This window comes from Hemibagrus wyckioides, linkage group LG23 (genome assembly GCF_019097595.1).
Source record: "Hemibagrus wyckioides isolate EC202008001 linkage group LG23, SWU_Hwy_1.0, whole genome shotgun sequence".
In the NCBI taxonomy this organism is placed as follows: domain Eukaryota; kingdom Metazoa; phylum Chordata; class Actinopteri; order Siluriformes; family Bagridae; genus Hemibagrus; species Hemibagrus wyckioides.
In genome coordinates this window covers 13,878,525-13,900,787 of record NC_080732.1, presented here as the reverse complement: position 1 = coordinate 13,900,787, position 22,263 = coordinate 13,878,525, and the positions used below count along the sequence as shown (strand labels likewise).

At 37.0% G+C, this 22,263-nt stretch overlaps 1 protein-coding gene across 6 annotated transcripts in view; it reads right to left on the bottom strand.

The window, feature by feature from the left end:
• The window catches only part of rims2a (regulating synaptic membrane exocytosis 2a), a 189,238-nt gene that overhangs the window by 146,659 nt on the left and 20,316 nt on the right, over positions 1 to 22,263 (bottom strand). For all 6 annotated transcript variants that reach the window (XM_058376388.1, XM_058376387.1, XM_058376390.1 and 3 more), the window contains exon 5: positions 12,522 to 12,732. In XM_058376388.1, coding sequence (XP_058232371.1) covers positions 12,522 to 12,732 — 211 coding nt within the window. The remainder of the gene's footprint in view (positions 1 to 12,521; positions 12,733 to 22,263) is intronic.

Below are 22,263 nucleotides of genomic sequence, written 5' to 3'. Positions count from 1 at the left end.
AAAAATCATGAAAATAAATGAATTGTGTAAAAATCACCTGTGAAAATGTTACTGGGTAAAAATCACGTGATTTGAATTGTGAAATAAATTGTGTGAAAATAAATGAATTGTACAGAAAATAATAATAAATGAATTAAATGAATTATGTATAAAAATCACATATTTCATGTGAAAATAATTCATTTGTGTAAAAATCGCCGGACAATAAATGAATCGGGTGTAAAACCCACACAAGAATAAATGAATCATGTTTTTTAAAAAAATCATTTGAAAATTCATTATATGTGAAACTCACATAAATCTAAAAAAATTCTGTAAAAATCTGTGAAAATAAATTAATTGTGTCAAAAAATCACATGAAAATTAATAAACTGTGTAAAAATCACATGAAAAAAATGACTTGTGTAAATAAATATATAAAAATAAAAATAAATAAAGTGGGTAAAAAACACATGCAAATAAATGAATTACGTTATAAATCACATGAAAATTAATAAATTGTGTAAAAATCACATGCAAATAAATGAATCCTGTTTTTAAAAAGTGTAAATCGTGTGAAAACGTGAATCGTGTAAAAATGACATAAAAGTAAAGGAACCATATTTTTAAAAAATAATGTGGAAATAAATGAATCAAGTGTAAAAATCACACGTGAAAACAAAAACAAACACTAAACAAACATGAAATGTAGAGTATCTAGAAACCATGTGATTATGTGATTACATTCATGCAGATTTTCCATAACAACTGTCCAATGTTATAATGTATAAGATGAACGTTACTGGCAACGTGATCACTGAAAGCTTTTCATTACTTTATAGACTTCGACATGGAGTGAGGACTTCCTCAGAAAATCTTTATCTCTTTAAATAAATATCATCATTTCCAAATTTTCTTCTCTAAATTTTAGGCATCTGCTGTAAATGTGTAAATGCATGTGTGTGTGTGTGTGTGTGTGAGAGAGAGAGAGAGAGAGAGTGAGAAAGAGGAGGAGTGAGGTGGCATATGGTACAGCAGACTGTTCCTATCATTTTGGCAAAAATAGTCCAGTCTGGCCGATGTGAGAGACACCGGGAGACCTCCTTTGAAGATGAACAGAGGCGTGTTTCTCTCCTGAAACGCTAAGCATGAACCAAAGCATTTCGTGAATGAAGTCAAACACGGGGCCGTGTGAACTTGTTCTTCTTATTAAAGTGTTCCAGTAAGAAGAAAGTCAGATACTGATAAACCTCCCACAGATAAACTACATAAATTACTACAGCAAACAGTAGGAACGCCTACTGACGACTTCATAATCCAGCGTCTGGCAGCCATAAAATCTCTGCATGTGTGAATGTAGATTTATCAGAAAAGTCTTATAAGCTTTATAGGTTTTATAGGCTTTTATTTTAATTCGTCTTCATGGTCTGATTTATTTTTTATTTTTTTGACAAATGGACAGAAATGTCCCTTTTCGTATTAATTATAATTATATTGTTTAATATTTTTAATATTACCATTTTACTATTACTGTCATGTTATTCTGATCATTTTATGTAAGGGATTTTATGTAACTGGGCCTTTAAACACATCTGTCATTAAGTATTGTAAGAATTTGTCAAGTTGGGTAGTACTGTTATTACCATTTTATTTACATCATTACATCATTTTAGACATGACAGAGCATTCGTCGTAGCTAAGCAGCCACACACATAAAAATCTGTACAGTTATAGAAATATTCTCTGGATTATCAAACAGCAAAGCAGCAGGGACGTTCCTAAAAGCTGGCAGCGAAGTCATCTACTACTCCTGGCACGCTAGCCTCCGTAGATTTCATTAGCGCGATCTCTCCGCTCTTCTGTCCTGGATGCAGCCCTGTTCTTTCAGCTCCTGCCATGACCGGGCACATCAGCTCTGACCTATTTACAGGGGCTTGATCACAATTAGCCTCAGATTGGTGCGTCTCTGAGTCGTTATCTTCCAGGGGTAATTAAACATGCCCAGGAAGTCCAGACAGGATGGGGACAGGGCTATCTTTAAGTCCAGTGATGAATATTAAATGCTAGATTAGCATTTTTACAGTCATGGAATGGTTTCTAAAACACAGAGTGATGGCTGTATTTGTGAGAGTACAGTACAGTAGGTTCGGTATGACTCTAGAGCAGTGTGTGTGTGTGTTTGTTGTGATTGTATTGGAATATGAGTTACGGTATATAATATAAAACACTGACCTTTAAGAACCTTTATAGACGTTTACCGTTTAAAGTTTTGAGTGGTCAAAGAAATACACCACTGAAATCTGTAAGAATAGGATCGAAATAGTTTTTTAGAGGGTTTATTAGGGCCATAATTTATGTTAACTGTAACTTCCTTCTGCTGCAAGTAGTAACCTATTACTTAAATGCAATTGCTGTTATAACTTAGATACGTTTCTGTTCATATTTTGTACACACTACAGCTTTTCACACTTAAAATAATTCATCCTGGGCCAGTGTAAACTCTAGGTAAACAGAATCCTGGGTTATTTTATTTCACTTTCACACTGTTCATATTACCCCGCTCTTTCTAATCTGACGATTCACACTGTACATTCCCAAACACTGGCTCTAATTAATTTGTAAATCATAAATACAGTGCACAACCATTTTGATTCATGCTTTTGCTTCAGTGAGGAAAAAAAGGACAAGGCTGTCGTTCTGCACCTGAGCACGTGGGGAACACTTTGGGGATGGCCCCTTCCTGTTCCAACATGACTGGACACCAGTGCACAAAGCAAGGTCCATAAAGACATGGATGAGCGAGTTTGATGTGGAGGAGAAACTTCACTCCAAAGGTGTTCTATCAGGTTGAGGTCAGGTCCAGTCAAGTTCCTCCACACCAGGCTCACTCATCCATGTCTTTATGGATCTTGCTTTGTGCACTGGTGTGCAGTCATGTTGGAACAGGAAGGGGTCATCCCCAAACTGTTCCCACAAAGTTGGGAGCATGAAATTGTCCAAAATGTCTTGGTATGCTGAAGCATTAAGAGTTCCTTTCACTGGAACTAAGGGGCTGAACCCAACCCCTGAAAAACAACACCTGAATTCAATGATTAAGAGGGGTGTCCCAAAACTTTTGGCAATATAGCGTATTTCCTCGTTTGCTATATCCTGGTTTTCATGTGTTATGAGGAAGTTCAATTTCTGAATAGGTTTCTGCTGCTAAGCACAGCATCATTGCACACTGTACACGTTTGGCATGCAAAAGCATCACCAAGCCTGCTCCGGAGCAGGGTTTCATAACCTCGGGTAAAAAAGTACTGCTTCTAAATTACAAGTGTGGAACATTCCTCTACCCAGGGTTTTAGAAGGATGATAACTCAGGGTTAAGTGCAATGTGAAAAGCCCCTCACAGCTCCCGGTCCCTCTTCCTCGATCCTGAGCTCAGGTTACTTTCTATTCAGAGTTTTACATATTCTCCTCATGTCTTTGTGCGATTTCTTCAGGTTCCCCGGTTTCCTCCCACCTCCCAAAACATCCTTGTGGATACCACTGGCTATGTTACATTGTCACTAGTTATGAATGTGTGTGCATTGGCCTGTGTGATGGACTAGAATCCCAACTAAGGTGTACAATGCAAAATAAAAATACATATTAAGAAGGTAAAATATCTTGAATCTCGTTGTATTGATCTACTATTTCTTAAGATTACAATAAAAATAAATCTAAGATTATTAAACCTATTTACAGACTTATTTAACTATTTTTAAACTTATTCACTTGGCAGATTCTTGATGCTTCTTTCTACAAATAAGCTAGCAGAAAATTAGGCAATAATACACGATCATTATTATTGCTCATCAAAAAGAAGGCTAAAGGTTTTTGATTAAATTTGACTAGATTCAAGATATTATAACATTTTGGTGCACACCAGCACCAAATCTAGCATTCCCTGAATGAATCTAGGCTCTGGATCTAGCATGACTCTGAGAAAAATTAAGAGCTTACTGAAAAGAAATGAATGAACAAATGAATGAATTAGAGAACAAATGAATAACTATCAGTGCTGCATGAGTGTTGAATCAGATTTCCGCGTCAGATCATCTTTGATGGCCAGCACAGCTTGTTCTAATTCATCGTTTCTCTCCTCTTTAGTTCACTCCTCTTCCTCCCTTCCGCTATTGCACAACCACCTCTTCCTGAGTTTGCACATTTCATAGTCAGTGAACCTGATTCCAAAAATAGACTGCTATAATGGAAAGCTAGACTCTCTCTCTCTCTCTCTCTCTCTCTCTCTCTTTACAGGAACCTTTAGGAAGAAAAACCCTTGTGCACCGCATTAATAGTTGATGCCGCCGATGATGTAGAAACGAGCTGCTTGACAGCTGTTGTTGACCACCACATTTCACACAACGCTGACTTCTGTGTACTGAAGGTCAGAGAAATTACTCAACCACTGGGTATTAATCACTTATTTTAGCCGTCTATATTTCCAGACTGATTTGCATGACCACCTCATCGCCCCTCGGAAAGAAATACGCAGTAATCTGTATTTATTCGTAATTATTTATTTAGCTAAAATGCTGGTGAGCATTTTATCAAGGCGGCACGTGCCGTTTTGCTTTAACACACAGACTTAAAGCTGTGGGTTTTTTTTTTTCGTTCATCTGCCGCCCTCTTGTGGACAAACACCCACATTGCACTTGTGAACACTAGCAGGAAAAGTGAAACTCCTCTCTCAGGTTTCGGCCCAGTTTTACTGATCATTTGTAACGTGTAACCAGAATAAAACACTATTTATACGCTACATCAACATCAGCATAACTAAGCGATTGAGCTATTCTCAAATCCTGGTCCTCTATTTTTTTCACAAATGCGTTGGTTTGAGTCCTACAGTACGCTACCATGGTGTTAGCGATATGATGAATGTCAGCTCATATGACCAGACAGTATGCAGCACAAAGCAGAAGAGCTAACCGCAAAGATGTAGTGAAATATTGATGCAGCGCTGAGTGAGATGTCATAGGTATCATGTGGCCCGGCTTCCCAGTGACCCGAACCAGACTCTGACTAAGACACGACGAAAAGATCTCTCTGAAAGATTTTCCTTCATTTTTGGCTTCTTGCATTTTTTTCATTCTTTCTTGGAGAACTGAATGATGACGATTTCTGATGGAACACAATTACAAAAAGTATGTATATAAAGTGGGTTCTAAAAACACAGAAGAGCTCCAATATAACTTAATCCTCAGATATTACAACCCAATATCCATCCATCCAGCCATCCATTTTCTGTACCTCTTATCCCACACAGGGTGGCATGGAACCTGGAGCCAACCCCACACTACAGAGATGCCAATCAGCCAACAAGCCATGTCTTTAACCTGAAGGATGAAGCCAGAGTGTTCAGAAATAAAACCCAACGCAAAGGGAGAACAAGCAAATGCCACATACACGGGACAGAGGTGGGAATCGAACCCCCAACCCTGAAGATGTGAGGCAACTTTACTTATTTATAACTATAATTTAGCTTTTTAGACATTTATCTTCAAATACTGGAGATTTATCTTCACAGTCATGAATCGGTAATCTCAGAAAATGTACATCATCTTTCAAGGAATTATTTTGTTATCTATATATTTATATGGATATTGATCCTTTTCATGGAAAGAATTTGCTCTCTAATGCTCCAAAAAGGAACTGCAACAAGTTCCCACATAAAAATTTTTCTGTGAGTTTATTTTGCTTTCCATTTTATATTTAAAGTTCATGAATCATTTTCACAAAGCCATTTAACTCCTTTTTATTTAATAGACTACTCTCAGCGTGAGCACAACTTCATCCTGACTGTAATGATGTAGGTTACGAGATCCATATTTCTAACAACATTTAACGTGACTATAAATGGTGAAAAAGCTCTTGTTATATTCTTGACTTCTGTGGACACAAGAAAACAGACTTTTAAAGAATAATGCTGAGAAAGTAATAAGAGTCTCAATATACCCTACAGTGCCAAAAGTTTTGGGACATCTGCCTTTACATGCATGTGATTGTAATATGGAGTTGGCCCACTCTTCTGGGAAGACTTTCCACAAGGTTTAGGAGTGTGTTTATGGGAATTTTTGACCAGTCCTCTAGAAGCACATTTGTGAGGTCAGGCACTGATGTTGGACCAGAAGGTCTGGCTCACAGTCTCTGCTCTAATTCATTCCAAAGGTGTTCTATCAGGTTGAGGTCAGGACTCTGTGCGGGCCAGTCAAGTTACTTCACACCAAACTCGCTCATCCATGTCTTTATGGACCTTGCTTTGGGTGGTGGTGGCTCAAGTGGTTAAGGCAACCCTCTCTGCTCCAGGGGTGCTGTATCATGGCTGACCCTGAGCTCTGACCCCAACCTCCAAGGCTGGGATATGCGAAGAAAGAATTTCACTGTGCTGTAATGTATATGTGACAAATAAAGGCTATTTCTATTTGTGCGGTCATGTTGGAACAGGAAGGGGTTATGCCACTTTTTTGTGTTAAAATTCAGCTTTGCTCTCTACCTGCTACTATTTTCAAGCTAGCAATTGATGTCCACACCTGAGAATAATCGGTGCTGTTTCACTCTGAAAGCTTGCATGTCAGTGAAAAGCAGTGTGTTGAAACCCGTTCTTTTTTCCATCAGCATTTTGTCTTCCCTTACCCCCCCAGACGGCGACAGCCGTGGTGAAAGAGATCGTGTTGTCCGAGACGGCATCAATATTTACAGGTGTCTAGTGCAGCAAGCCTAGCTGTCGAACATGGCGCCCGGGGAATACGTTAACAAAGCGAAGCTGAGCTGTGGCGAAACAACACGAGGCAACGTCTGTGTGTGAGACTCTAACACTTAGGCTGTAACCGTACACTTCTATGCTAAGTACTACACCAGAAAGTTTAGCGTGTCTGAAAGTGGTGTATTTATCAAACACTAGACCAAAAAACTTGTCCTGTAATCCAAGGGTACTGACGGGCGGGGCTTCAGAGGCATTCAGTCAGGTGAAGGTTTATGTCTTAGAGTTGTGGAAAGCAGATTTTTTCACATAACAGTGCTGCATTGTAAAATTCTCAGACAACAAATACTCCTAGCTACGTGGACAGATCTATCTCACAGTCTATTGGTCATTACAGATTAATTCTCTCTAAAAACATAAAAACACCAAGAATGAAGACTAACTGTAGAAGAGGAACAGAAAAAAATGATATGGACTAGTTTAAATTCTAATGAAAATGATTCTAATGATTTCATAAGACATTGCTGCCATTTTGGAAATATTTATATGATTATTTATTATAATTATTATATTTATTATTATATGTGCTCTATGAGTCTGAGAAAGACTAGATACACTATATTGCCAAACGTTTTGGGACGTCTACCTTTGCATGCACATGAATGTAATATGGAGTTGGCCTGCCCTTTGCAGCTATAACAGCTTCAACTCTTCTGGGAAGGCTTTCCACAAGGTTTAGGAGTGTGTTTATGGGAATTTTTGACCGTTCCTCTAGAAGCACATTTATGAGGTCAGGCACTGATGTTGGACGAGAAGGTCTGGCTCACAGTCTCCGCTCTAATTCATCCCAAAGGCGTTCTATCAGGTTGACGTCAGGACTCTATTCAGGCCAGTCAAGTTCCTCCTCACCAAACTCGCTCATCCATGTCTTTATGGACCTTGCTTTGTGCACTGATGTGCAGTCATGTTGGAATAGGAAGGGGTCATCCCCAAACTGTTCCCACAAAGTTGGGAGCATGAAATTGTCCAAAATGTCTTGGTATGCTGAAGCATTAAGAGTTCTTTTCACTTGAACTAAGGGGCCGAACTCAACCCCTGAAAAACAACACCTGAATTCAATGATTTGGGGGGGTGTCCCTAAATCACAATCCAGAAAAATAAAATTGATCCTTGCTGATTATCGCATTGTAATTGCTCCAAAAGGCAGCCCACATGAACAACTGTATGTATTTAATGTGATTGTCAATGAATAAATTTAATAAATAAAGCATTAAGTGGTAAAGGAAGTCCTTCATACATGCTGCTACTACAAGTGTTTAGGACAATACACAACTCTCATTCGTTCTTTTTTTCTTTCTTTCTGTCTAAACCTCTATTTTGCACACTGTGTCAAGGCCAGACAAGGCCAAGCACTGTCATCCAGCACTGTCCAGGATGCCAGGTCGTGACCTGTTTGGCTGAGTATACTGTATTCCTCAAATCAACATGCACACACACACACACACAGCTACCATGACACTCGAGATACTTGAGAACTAAAGACGACCCCAGACAGGAGCCAAGACACAACAACAGCAAACCCTGACCAGCGGCTGAACGACTAATGAACACTTCAAAAATAAACAGAAACAAGTCACAGAAAGAGCAAAAGAGCAGAGCATTACTATTTTATACCATTCAACTGTTGTTGGGGTGGCTGATATTGTCCAGGCAGTGGTGGACAAATTAGTAGGCAAGGTGAATAGGACAAACAGATTTCATGTCAGGGAAAATATACATTTTTTAATATTTATTTATATTTCATATATAATTTATATTTTGTTAAATATTATATTTATTTTTATTTTATTTTTATTTATTTATTTTATTTTTCTTTTAATTACCCATAACACAAATAGGTTAAAACATTTAAAATACATCAAAAAATAAAAGCTCTACTCATTTCTAACTTAATACATTTTATAGTAGTGGCTTGCCTCAGTGTTGTAAACTATAACACATGCTTCTGAATGCCACCACTTACACGACACATATTGTCCTCTACACTATTTTGCCAAAAGTTTTGGGACATCTGCCTTTACATGCACGTGAATGTAATATGGAGTTGGCTCGCCCTTTGCAATTTTTACAGCTTTAACTCTTCTGGGAAGGATTTCCACAAGGTTTAGGAGTGTGTTTATGGGAATTTTTGACCATTCCTCTATAAGCGCATTTGTGAGGTCAGGCACTGATGTTGGACGAAAAGGTCTGGCTCTCAGTCTCCGCTCTAATTCATCCCAAATGTGTTCTATCAGGTTGAGGTCAAGACTCTGTGAAGTTCCTCCACACCAAACTCACTCATCCATGTCTTTATGGACCTTGCTTTGTGCACTGGTCTGCAGTCATGTTGGAACAGGAAGGGGTCATCAAACTGTTCCCACAAAGTTGGGAGCATGAAATTGTCCAAAAAGTCTTGGTATGCTAAAGAATTAATTGTTCCTTTCACTGGAATTAAGAGGCCAAGCCCAACCCCTGAAAAACAACACCTGAATTCAATGATTTGGAGGGGTGTCCCAAAACTTTTGGCAATACAGTCTATGTACATTGACTTTCTGTACAATAAAGTACATTTACAACTGCTCTTTGTATTTTTTCACAGCATTGCTGCATTGCTGGAGAGGAATCTCTTATTGAAGTCTCCTATTTATTCAAATTTCTCGTTGTAATGAAGTGTCTAATGCTTGCGGGTTTATCACTTGGAACGTGGTGCTCTTGCTTGTGACTTTATGCTTTAAATATAAGCTTGATAAGGAATGAGATGACATTATAAATACAGTAAAGGATGATCATCATATTATGCTATTAGATACAATAGCCAGTAAATATAGATTCACTACCATAGATCATAGAGATCCTAAATGCTGCAGAGTGACCCCTGCTGCTAGCTATATTTGTACAGTGAGGGAAAAAATTATTTGATCCCCTGCTGATTTTGTACGTTTGCCCACTGACAAAGAAATGATCAGTCTGTAATTTTAATGGTAGGTGTATTTGAACAGTGAGAGGCAGAATAACAACAAAAAAATCCAGAAAAGTTCTACATTGATTTGCATTTTAATGAGTGAAATAAGTATTTGATTCCCTATCAATCAGAAAGATTTCTGGCTCCCAGGTGTCTTTTATACAGGTAAGGAGCTGAGATTACAGTAGGAGCACTCTCGGGGAGTGCTCTTAATCTCAGCTTGTTAACTGTATGAAAGACACCCTGTCCACAGAAGGAAGCAATCAATCAGATTCCAAACTCTCCATCATGGCCAAGACCAAAGAGCTGTCCATGGATGTCATGGACAAGATTGTAGACCTACACAAGGCTGGAATGAGCTACAAGACCATCGCCAAGCAGCTTGGTGAGAAGGTGACAACAGTTGGTGCGATTATTCCCAAATGGAAGAAACACAAAAGGACTGTCAATCTTCCTCGGTCTGGGGCTCCATGCAAGATCTCACCTCATGGAGTTTCAATGATCATGAGAACAGTGAGGAATCAGCCCAGAATTACACTGGAGGATTTTGTCAATGATCTCAAGGCAGCTGGGACCATAGTCACCAAGATAACAACTGGTAACACACTACGCCGTGAAAGACTGAAATCCAGTAGCGCCCGCAAGGTCCCCCTGCTAAAGAAAGCACATGTACAGGCTCATCTGAAGTTTGCCAGTGAACATCTGAATGATTCAGAAGAGAACTGGGTGAAAGTGTTGTGGTCAAATGAGACCAAAATCCAGCTCTTTGGCATCAACTCAACTTGCTGTGTTTGGAGGAGGAGGAATGCTGCCTATGACCCCAAAGAAGACCATCCCCCCCGTCAAACATGGAGGTGGAAACATTATGCTTTGGGGGTGTTTTTCTGCTAAGGGGACAGGACAACCACACCATATCAAAGGGACGATGGACGGAGCCATGTACTGTCAAATCTTGAGTGAGAACCTCCTTCCCTCAGCCAGGGCATTGAAAATGGGTCGTGGATGCAAAGAGGAGTGGGCCCAAATTCCTTGAGATGTGAGATGTGTGCAAAGGGGTCAGATACTTATTTCACTCAATAAAATGCAAATCAATGTATAACTTTTTTGAAATTTTTGGATTTTTTTGTTGTTATTCTGTCTCTCACTGTTCAGATAAACCAACCATTAAAAATACCAACTGATCATTTCTTTGTCAGTGGGTAAACGTACAAAATCAGCAGGGGATCAAATTTTTTCCCTCACTCTACATCAACACCCAAACACACACACACACACGTTCAAGGATCAATCTTTCGAGAGGTGACAATACCCTGATCAAATCAGTCGGAACTAAATCAGCACTACATTTGTTCTGCTACATTGCATGTTTTTGAAGGCTACAGGTAATGCAACTATATAAATAAAATAAAATCCATTGTCAAAAAAATTATTGAACCTAATGTCTTTAAATTTACACAAACTTTTGGAATAAAAAATAATAGTAATAAAATAATAATAATAATAAAAATAACAGAAACAGAAAAGTCTTGATCAACTGCTATTTATACTTTTGAAATCTCTTAATAAATGATATAAAATAAAAATACATATACTGTATAAAAGCACAACTTTCAGGTAAAAATAAAACGCTATTAATTATCAAGTAACATCATATAAGCTAAAGATAATGCGATAGATGCTCAAACTAGCTTAGTCACCTCAGGATAAAAAGAAACAAAAGCAATAGCACTCAAATTTGGCAAACATCAACTATAAAACTAATCTAAATTAAACTAAATATATATTAAGAACAAGTATATTAAGAACTAAGAACTGAGGTTGAGTTAAAACGAAGCTAAATGGTATTAAACAGTAATAAAGTGTCTCATAAATACTAATCTGACCGAATAATAATAATTTGTACTGTATTATTACTAATAATGCTCATTTGCCATTGAAAGCTCGTGTTAATGGCACTAATTAAATAGAAATGCAAACATTTATCCCATTTCAAAGACCAAAATCATTCAATGGAAGCAAAGATGCTAGTTTGTGAGCACAACAACTGAATGAATCTGATATGGAAATGAAGCAAATGAGGCAAATGTAACATTGAGAAGGTCTCTGGCTAAAATTCCACATTCCCCATGAAGGTCAGCGATTAACTATTACCAATTTAGGGCTAAGTTTGCCGATATAAGGTAAGAATGAATAATCAGTGGTCCCAGTTAGCATCAGATAATGCTAACTGATGCTAATAGATTTCAGTCACTGTCTGCATTACTCATTAGCCATGGAACCTCTCTCTATGTCCCGAACCCTGGGACATAGACGCTTATATACTGCAAATGTGCGACAATCTACTGACAGGAACAAAGGTGGTACTGAAATGGAAAGAAAAAATGCTAACCACTTTGTCCTCCTGTAGAGTTTCCACAAGGGAGAGAAAAGGAGAGAAAACAAAGGGGAAGGATTGTGAGTAACATTAAGACACATACTTGTGTGTTTCAACGTGTGTCCTACAATTTATAAAAGTGTATTTAATAAAAACTTATTTCAATATCTACAATATAAAGCTTGTAGAGACAGTAGTTAAGACGTTGTTGCCCTCTGGTGGCCAAGAAACGAATTACACACACGTTCCTTCTACTATTTGGATTTAATTGAGCAGTTTAACATTTTAACACCTTCTTGAATAAAGTAATGCGTAATATGTAGCCCGCAAAGTGTAGTCCGATTTTCAGAGCATATACAGTATACCTGTAATGTTGACGGGCTTGTACACAGGTATGTTATGATATTCTGCCATATGCTAGAACGTAACTGTGCTCATACCTTGTTGGAGCGGAGAGACACTCGTCCTCCACAGCGGGCGCAGAACTTCGTTTGGCAATATGAACAGAGGTGACCGCAGCCATCAGCAAACTTGGTCTTGTGGCAAATTCCGCAGATGGGAGCCTCGCCTTTCTGCTGGGGAGCGGTCTGAGCCTCGTCCGCCATCTTCTTCACCTGGTCCTTATACGACTCGAACTGCTGGTGTAGCTTCCTGCAGAGGAAATGCAAGGCAGCATGTGAGAATACAGCAACAGAAACGCAAGATAATAAGAATACTAATGTTACAGAATAATAATATACTAATATTAATATTTATAAGATTTATAAGATAAGTTTATTAAGATAAGTCAGATGATGACATGCCTGCTGTTACTGAGGCACAGAGGCCTCCTTATTCACTGAGGCATACTTCACACTAACACAGGTCAATTTTAGTTGAAATGACATATTTTGTTATCCATTTTGACTTACCGTTCACATTGAAGTACCATTTATGACCACAGAAAAAAAACCACATCTTTTCAAATCCATGCTAAAAAACGTACTGTAGCTTTTCAAAAATCCTGACATTACAATTATCATGTCATTGTGTTGGTTTCTTTCTGTATTCGATATACCACATGGCTAAAGGTTTGTGCACACCTGACCATCACACCCATATGTGCTTATTAAACATCTCATTCAAGATTTAGTCCCTCTACTGTTATAATAATCTCCACACTTCTAGGAAAGCTTTTCACTAGATTTTCGAGTGTGGCTTTGTGTCCATCCAGCCATAGGAGCATTTAATGAAGTCAGGTGCTGAAATCTGGTGAAGAGACCCAAGGACTTCAGTGGGGTAGAAGTTAAGGATCTGTGCAGGACACTCAAGATCTTCCACTCAAACCTTGGCAAACCATGTCTTCATGAAACTCGCTTTGTGAATCATGCTGGAACAGGTTTGCGTCTCACTGAAGGGAAATTTGTGAGGAAGGCCCACATATGGGTGTGATGGTCAGGGGTCCATATACTTTTGACCATAAAGTGTGTTTAAATGTTATGATTGACTTCAGGCAAAGCAGGAAAATGTACTTCATGTTCACATATTATGTTCAAAATAAATGAAAATTCAAGAAAGGTCATGGATCAGAAACACAATATGTATTATTGTGTATTATCCATCAGACACAGAGGCCACGCCTCCTTCACTAGGGCTGACAAACATAGAGGCCACTCCTCCTTCCACAGGACAGACATAGAGATTAGTGATCTTGTACTGAGACCAACGCACAGATAACACATTCTTTTCAAGAGACTAAAAGACAGAGAAGCCACGCCCCATGTACTATGACTAACAGGCACAGACGCTATGCCTCCTTCACTAAAATTATCAGGCATAGAAGCCACTCCCCTTTCTATAAGACTGACAGAGATCTAGTCCCGCTGATACAGATATCACTTAACGTTTTCTGAGACTAAAAGACAGAGATGCCACGCCCCCTGTACTATGACTGACATTTCACAAAGGCCATCACAGATATGATTTTCTACAAGCATTTGCCCAATATGCCACATAAATGAATGCAATGTGCAGTGCTGCACTAATTAAAATCCTAAACCGCCTTTCATTTGCACAATACTCTGAGATGTTAGTCAACAAACCCGCTCTTTCACTATCAAGAGGTGTTTGCTTTACTGCCAAGCAGTGGCCGAACTTAAGTCTACTTTCTCAGGTTCCTCGTCATTGCAGGCGCGCTTCTATTTCAAGGCCAGCAGTAAGTTAACACCAAGTACGTTCACCATTTAAAAGCAGAGCAAGTCTTGTGCAGAAGCTGCATTTGCACGGCAGCGACACATAACGATGCACTCTTCATTACAAAGGGCCTCTCATGTTCGAGCCTGGACGTCATAGTACCTGTCAAACAATATAGGCACGGTGAAAAGCAACACCTTAAATGCGTCTTGACACAATGCATTATAATAAAGCCGACATAATGTATAATAACTGGGTCAGGGTGTTATGGGTTTATAGTATATTTCCTATTTATGACCCTAAAGGGCACATTGCACACACTAATGGATAAATTACATAGTTTCTTTTTTTGGACATGGTACTATAATATGAGATATAAATAAATATAGGAAGTGTATGTAATGTAATATAATTAGCAAACACTCATGTGTGCTTAGGTATATATATATATGTCATCCACCGGTTGTAAACTCACAGTACTTGTTAGAGAAAACACATTTATACAGTCTCTTTTTCTCTTTTTTCATTTGAGGCTATCCTGGCTGCATTAACACCTGTATGGGACACCGAAGCATCAGCAGGGAAACATCAGTGACACACAAGCCAAAGTTCTATGCTATGCTTACATTTCAAGACAAAATTGATTTGCTATCTAATTGTGACCCACACCAGAGGTATCAAAGCATTATAGTCATATTCAATTGACAACACATCTAAAAAAATTGCTTTGCTTGTCCACAACAATACAAGAAACACCTCCCAAATTGTCATAACACACTCAACCAGGAGAGCACATCTACTCTTTTTGTTACAGTTCAACTTAGGGATGCTAAAAGTCAGTTTTTCTTTGAGTATGAGTATAGGTCTTCTGGTATGATATACCAAAATGAACAACTTGCTTAAGGAATTGAGGCAAAGATTTTAGTTTATATTTTCCTGGTCTACTTGGAGGGCTACATGTTCATGCATTTAGGTTTCTTGACCTTCTGCATCTGAATGAAATGCATTATCTAGCTACCTTGCATTTCCTTCGGGAGTTTTTTTGGGATCGTTGCACACAAAAAAAAGCTTGATTTGACTTTTGTCAAAATTGGCGATGCGACTTTAGTTTATCGTGCTTCTTTAGCTGAAAACTACATAAATTGACCAAACTGTAAACACAGGATTCTTCTTTTAAATTCCTGCCAGTAAAAAAAAACTATATGTAATAACTTTCTATAATAGCTACGCTCATGTCCCATGCACACGAATGGAAGAGGGCTTGGGCTGAATGCACATTGTGATGCCGCCATTCTGAAAAACTGCGAGAGCTTTTTGCTCGACTCTGTGTTAATAAGAAAATTGCTAAAACTGACAGTTGAGTAAGGTAAGTAAGATAAATTAAACTAATATGGCCATATATGGCAAACAAAACGTATATGGTCATATATGGTTAACTAAAGTTATTGCCATATATGGTAAACTAGACTTATATAGCCATATATGGTTAGCTAAACTTATATGGCCACATAAGGTTAACTAAACTTATTGCCATATATGGTAAACTAAACTTATGTGGTCATATATAGTAAGCAAATTTATATGGCCATATATGGTAAACTAAATTTATATGGTCATATATCGTAAAATAAACTTATATGGCCATTTATGGTAAACTAAAATTATTGCTGTATATGGTAAACTAGACTTAAATAGCTATATATGGTAAACAAAACATATATGGTCATATATGGTTAACTAAACCTATTGCCATATATGGTAAAATGAACTAATATGTCCATATTTGGTAAACTAAAGTTATATGGCCATATATGGCAAGCAAATATTTATGGCCATATATATGGTAAACTAAATTTATATAGCCATATATGGTAAACTAAACATATGTGGCCATATATGGTAAGCAAATTTATATGGCCATATATGGTAAACTAATCTTATATAGCCATATATGGTAAGCAAATTTATAATTGCATATATGGTAAACTAAACATGTATATGATAAACTAAACTTACATAGCTATATATGGTAAACTAAATTTATATGGCCATATATGGTAAACTAAACTTATATAGCCATATATGGTAAACTAAATTTATATGGCCATATATGGTAAACTAAACTTATATAGCCATATATGGTAAACTAAACTTATATAGCCATATATGGTAAACTAAATTTATATGGCCATATATGGTAAACTAAATTTATATGGCCATATATGGTAAACTAAACTTATATAGCCATATATGGTAAACTAAATTTATATGGCCATATATGGTAAACTAAACTTATATAGCCATATATGGTAAACTAAACTTATATAGCCATATATGGTAAACTAAACTTATATGGCCATATATGGTAAACTAAACTTATATAGCCATATATGGTAAACTAAATTTATATGGCCATATATGGTAAACTAAACTTATATAGCCATATATGGTAAACTAAACTTATATAGCCATATATGGTAAACTAAATTTATATGGCCATATATGGTAAACTAAACTTATATAGCCTTATATGGTAAACTAAATTTATATGGCCATATATGGTAAACTAAACTTATATAGCCATATATGGTAAACTAAATTTATATGGCCATATATGGTAAACTAAACTTATATAGCCATATATGGTAAACTAAACTTATATAGCCATATATGGTAAACTAAATTTATATGGCCATATATGGTAAACTAATCTTATATAGCCATATATGGTAAACTAATCTTATATAGCCATATATGGTAAGCAAATTTATAATTGCATTTATGGTAAACTAAACATGTATATGATAAACTAAACTTACATAGCTATATATGGTAAACTAAACTTATATAGCCATATATGGTAAACTAAATTTATATGGCCATATATGGTAAACTAAATTTATAAAGCCATATATGGTAAACTAAATTTATATGGCCATATATGGTAAACTAAACTTATAAAGCCATATATGGTAAACTAAATTTATATGGCCATATATGGTAAACTAAACTTATAAAGCCATATATGGTAAACTAAATTTATATGGCCATATATGATAAACTAAACGTGTATATGATAAACTAAACTTATTTAGCTATATATGGTAAACTAAACATGTATATGGTACACTAAACCTATATAGCCATATATGGTAAACTAAACTTATATAGCCATATATGGTACACTAAACCTATATAGCCATATATGGTAAGCAAATTTATAATTGCATATATGGTAAACTAAACATGTATATGATAAACTAAACTTACATAGCTATATATGGTAAACTAAACTTATATAGCCATATATGGTAAACTAAATTTATATGGCCATATATGGTAAACTAAACTTATATAGCCATATATGGTAAACTAAACTTATAAAGCCATATATGATAAACTAAACGTGTATATGATAAACTAAACTTATTTAGCTATATATGGTAAACTAAACATGTATATGGTACACTAAACCTATATAGCCATATATGGTAAACTAACCTTATAAAGCCATATATGGTAAACTAAACTTATAAAGCCATATATGATAAACTAAACGTGTATATGATAAACTAAACTTATTTAGCTATATATGGTAAACTAAACATGTATATGGTACACTAAACCTATATAGCCATATATGGTAAACTAACCTTATAAAGCCATATATGGTAAACTAAACTTATAAAGCCATATATGGTAAACTAAATTTATATGGCCATATATGATAAACTAAACGTGTATATGATAAACTAAACTTATTTAGCTATATATGGTAAACTAAACATGTATATGGTACACTAAACCTATATAGCCATATATGGTAAACTAAACTTATATAGCCATATATGGTAAACTAAACTTATATAGCCATATATGGTAAACTAAACTTATATAGCCATATATGGTAAACTAAACTTATATAGCCATAAGTTTTCCATATTTCCATATTTGGAAATGTAATATATTGTTGTGTAAGTGATATGAGCAGGTCTAAGATGCGTCATAGCTGTTTTATGAAATACCTATGAGTACCTGAAATGAAGTACCTATAGATAGAACTATGATGTAAAATGAGCTTATTAGCCTCTCCAAAAGTAGGATACATTGGTGGCAGACATCAACTAAAACTGCACTGAGCAAACGAAATAAACCGATGAGTCACTCATCACTCTCAGCAAAGAGGTTCCTGAGTTCCTTAAAAATACACAAAGCCCTGTGTGCCAAATCTTGAAGCGAAGCATCATCCTGCTCCATTTTTAGACGTGCATTTTGCAGGCTTTTACTTCACATTTCATCCTTCTCCAGCCTTCTCCTTGTTAGGAGCACGTTAGTGAGCAATTACTGTCGGTTAAGCCTTTACCCACAATTACACTTTTCTACCACTAGGGGTTTCTGCATACACAAGATCATGGACCGTTCTAAAAATATACAGTACATGGATAACTCAGCGCATCACATTCTATAAAATAGTCTTCTGTATCTAGTAGAAAGGTGTGTATGGGTTTCTTCTCATCAGATAGAGTTTATTAAATGAAAGGTGTGTGGAAAAAAAGTACTATTTTACAAATGATGTGTGAGTTGCATCATAGGTTTGAGTTGTGTTACAAGATTTAATATCATGTTTTTGCATTATTAATAAAGAAGTAACAAGTTGTCAAACAACCTCCAGAGCTAATCATCTTTGCAAAGAAGGTTTCTGCTGCCAGTGTGTTCAGTTTTCTGGTGCTGCAATGATGAATTATTGTGCATATGAAACTAGAACAAGGATTCATTCATACTAATGGTTCTCAGCAAAGCATCCAGGCAGAAAGTCCAGATCTGAGCATTTGAAAATGTCTTAAAATGCAGACTTGCTGACCTTTCTTGTCATAAAAACAAATAAATGGTCTACCTACACAGCTTGCAGCTACATTGATTCTGATTCACTGACCACTCATCCTGATATTTGGTTTGCACTCATCATGACCTGGTAGGTGTCAAAGCTCTTAGTTCAAGGGTCAGAGTTTGAGGATCAGATACGCACGTGGCGTCCATGCATTTTGTATGGCACCCCTCAATCAACCACAACCACAGTGGAAACCAAAGCCTGCACCACACACCATAACACGGCGATAAGCGCAGTTTTTGGCCCTCATGTTTGGCCTTCAACGTTCATTAGAGGGCTGAATTATTGAGCAATGCTATCCCTTTACATGTGAACACACTTGGGTGTTAACCAGGAGAGCGCACATCTACTCTCACCACAACTATTTTTGTTACAGCTTGCTCTAAGGATGCTACGATTCAAATATTTTTCATTTCATATTCAATTTTATTTTTTTTGACACCAAAATACCAGGTCTACATGGTGGTCATAATGGTCTGCATGTTCATGTGTTTAGGCTTATAAGCTCATTCTAGACTAGCTGATTTTAAATGAAATGCAGTACCAGGGGTCATTCCTCGGTCCCCAGGGTCCTATGTTCCGCAGATTTATATGTTGCATACTAAACACATGTTAAAAGGTCCTAGTTTCCCATGGTCCCATGTTCCCCAGTTCAATATTCTGATAACACATACAGTATTAATTAAACGTTTCTAAAGGTTTTATGTAGTGAGTACTCCTTTTCCCAAGGCCCTATTAACTTTATTATAACTTTAACTTGACAAAATCAAATGAACAATAACATATATTCATTTAAAATCCATCCTTTATTTACACAAATTTATGAAGTTGGAAAATTAACTTGGTTGAAGATGCTGAACCTTTATTTATGAAGCTAAAAATAGCTGTTAGTCTACAGTTATATATATATATACACTCCATGCATGAATATAGGACGCTGGGAAAAGAGGACGCTTTTTTACTTGTGCATTATGCGCCATATAAATCTGGGAAACGTAGGACCCTGGGAACATAGGAACCTTTTGTCAAGTGTTGATTAAGTGCCATATAAATATGGTGAAAATAGAACCCTGGGAATATAGATACACGTCCTATTAGCTAGCTAATTTAGTTACCATGTATTACACAGGATTGCTGTGAAAAAGAACAGGTTTTATTTTACTTTATTTATTTTCATTTATTAAAATTTTTAAAAATTGTATTGGACGAAAATGCTGTAGTAGTCCTTGTGATATTTTTACAGAGGACAGTTTGCAGTCTGCTTTGCTTTGATCGCTGCCATTTCGTTTGTCATTAGCAAACAAGAACATACAATGAGCACAGTGATACCCAATACCAGTGTCAGTTTCGATGTGTTTCTTAGTTCGATCACGTGACCAGCTCATTACTGTAGTGCTTAAGCATCACCGAACATACATGTCATGGTCAGATTTTATAGAGGTAGGATTTTGATCTTGATGAACCATATTTCAAAAAAAAAGTAGTAGTGCAAATAAAACCCATCCGAAATGTGAAGACCTGACTTTCCACAAGTTCTACTGCTCCGAGGTTCACAGAAATATTGAAACCAAGGCAAAGGCTGTTATTGCCAATCATGCATGCATGGGTCTTCCACATATGCCATAAGAGAGCAAATGGTTTGGACATGTCCTGTCACATTCTGTCTTTTAATCAAGGACATCTAGCACATGCAATACAGTAATCACATCTCAATCAACATTTTTAAACAACTGAAGCTTAGCAGTGATTCCATAAGGAAGCTTAGAACACAGCGCTGTTGGATTCTTGATTCTGATTGGTCAGAATGTGCTGGATTCATTTCCTATAACAGCTCACATCATTTTGATTGCGTAGGAAAATAAGGTGCCTTTTCTTATACATTATTTTACTTACATAGTGAAATACGCTACACAGGCAAGTCTAAAACAAACCTATTGAAAACAATGACACAATGGAACTACTAACGCCACACCCACCCGGCTAAAACCAATCTGTCTCTTCTCCCCTGACCCCAGAATGACTCTGGGCATCCTGGTCACTAAACAGCGGGGATACGAGCATCACAGACCTGGAGGGGTTCCAGTGGCAAGCCAGCGGGCAGTACCAGCGTGCAGTGCCACCAAGCCGGGTCAGATAGCAGTAAGAGCAGCTGTGACACATGGCCCAAATGTAACCATATGCTGCTTTCTGTCTCCACACACACACACACACACACACACACACACATACATACACCTTAGAAGAGTCTGGAGAAACATAAACCAGTCGTCTGACACTGAAACCATGAGTGACAGGTTCATAAGTGTCTTCTAGTAATTTAAGGTTAAGAATGAAGCTTGCAATTCTAAGATCACAAAATTCTAGACGTTTAAGTTATGTTTTTCTAAGAAACGTAGATGCTAAAATGATACACTGACTCATTATTCATTACATAAGATTACAGCAAAATACACTGTGCCTAAAGTGTTTAAACAAGACCTGTATTGAATTTTATTGGCTCACATTTTAACCTCACAAATGGCTTTGCTAGTCCTGTACAGTGAAATTGGCACTGAATGTTGGCACAATTTGCTGGAGCAACTCCAACGAGTCCATACAATGCCTTTCTGACTCATTTAATTATACATATAAAACAAGAGCCACGTCTCAATTTGCATTCTCTGATCTAGTACCTACTCAACATGATCAGCCCCTCCAGGATTTCAAGCAAACTCAAGCAAAAATCAAGCAAACTCTGCAATATTCAGAGAAGCGTGTAATTTATTCTGTAGTTTTTGGTGAGGATGCCTCATGTGACATCATGGAAAAAAAGGCCCATTTGGTTCATATGCATTGAACATGAGTACAGCTATCATAGAAATTAATTACATACACCGACCAGGCATAACATAATGACCGCCTGCCTAATATTGTGTTGGTCCCCCTTTTGATGCCAAAACAGCCCTGACCCTTCATAAACTGTGTATTTTGACACCTTTCTATCAGAACCAGCATTAACTTCGTCAGCAATTTCAGCAACAGTAGCTCGTCTGTTGGATCAGATCACACGGGCCAGCCTTCACTCCCCATGTGCATCAATGAGCCTTGGCCGCCCATGACCCTGTCACCGGTTCACCACTGTT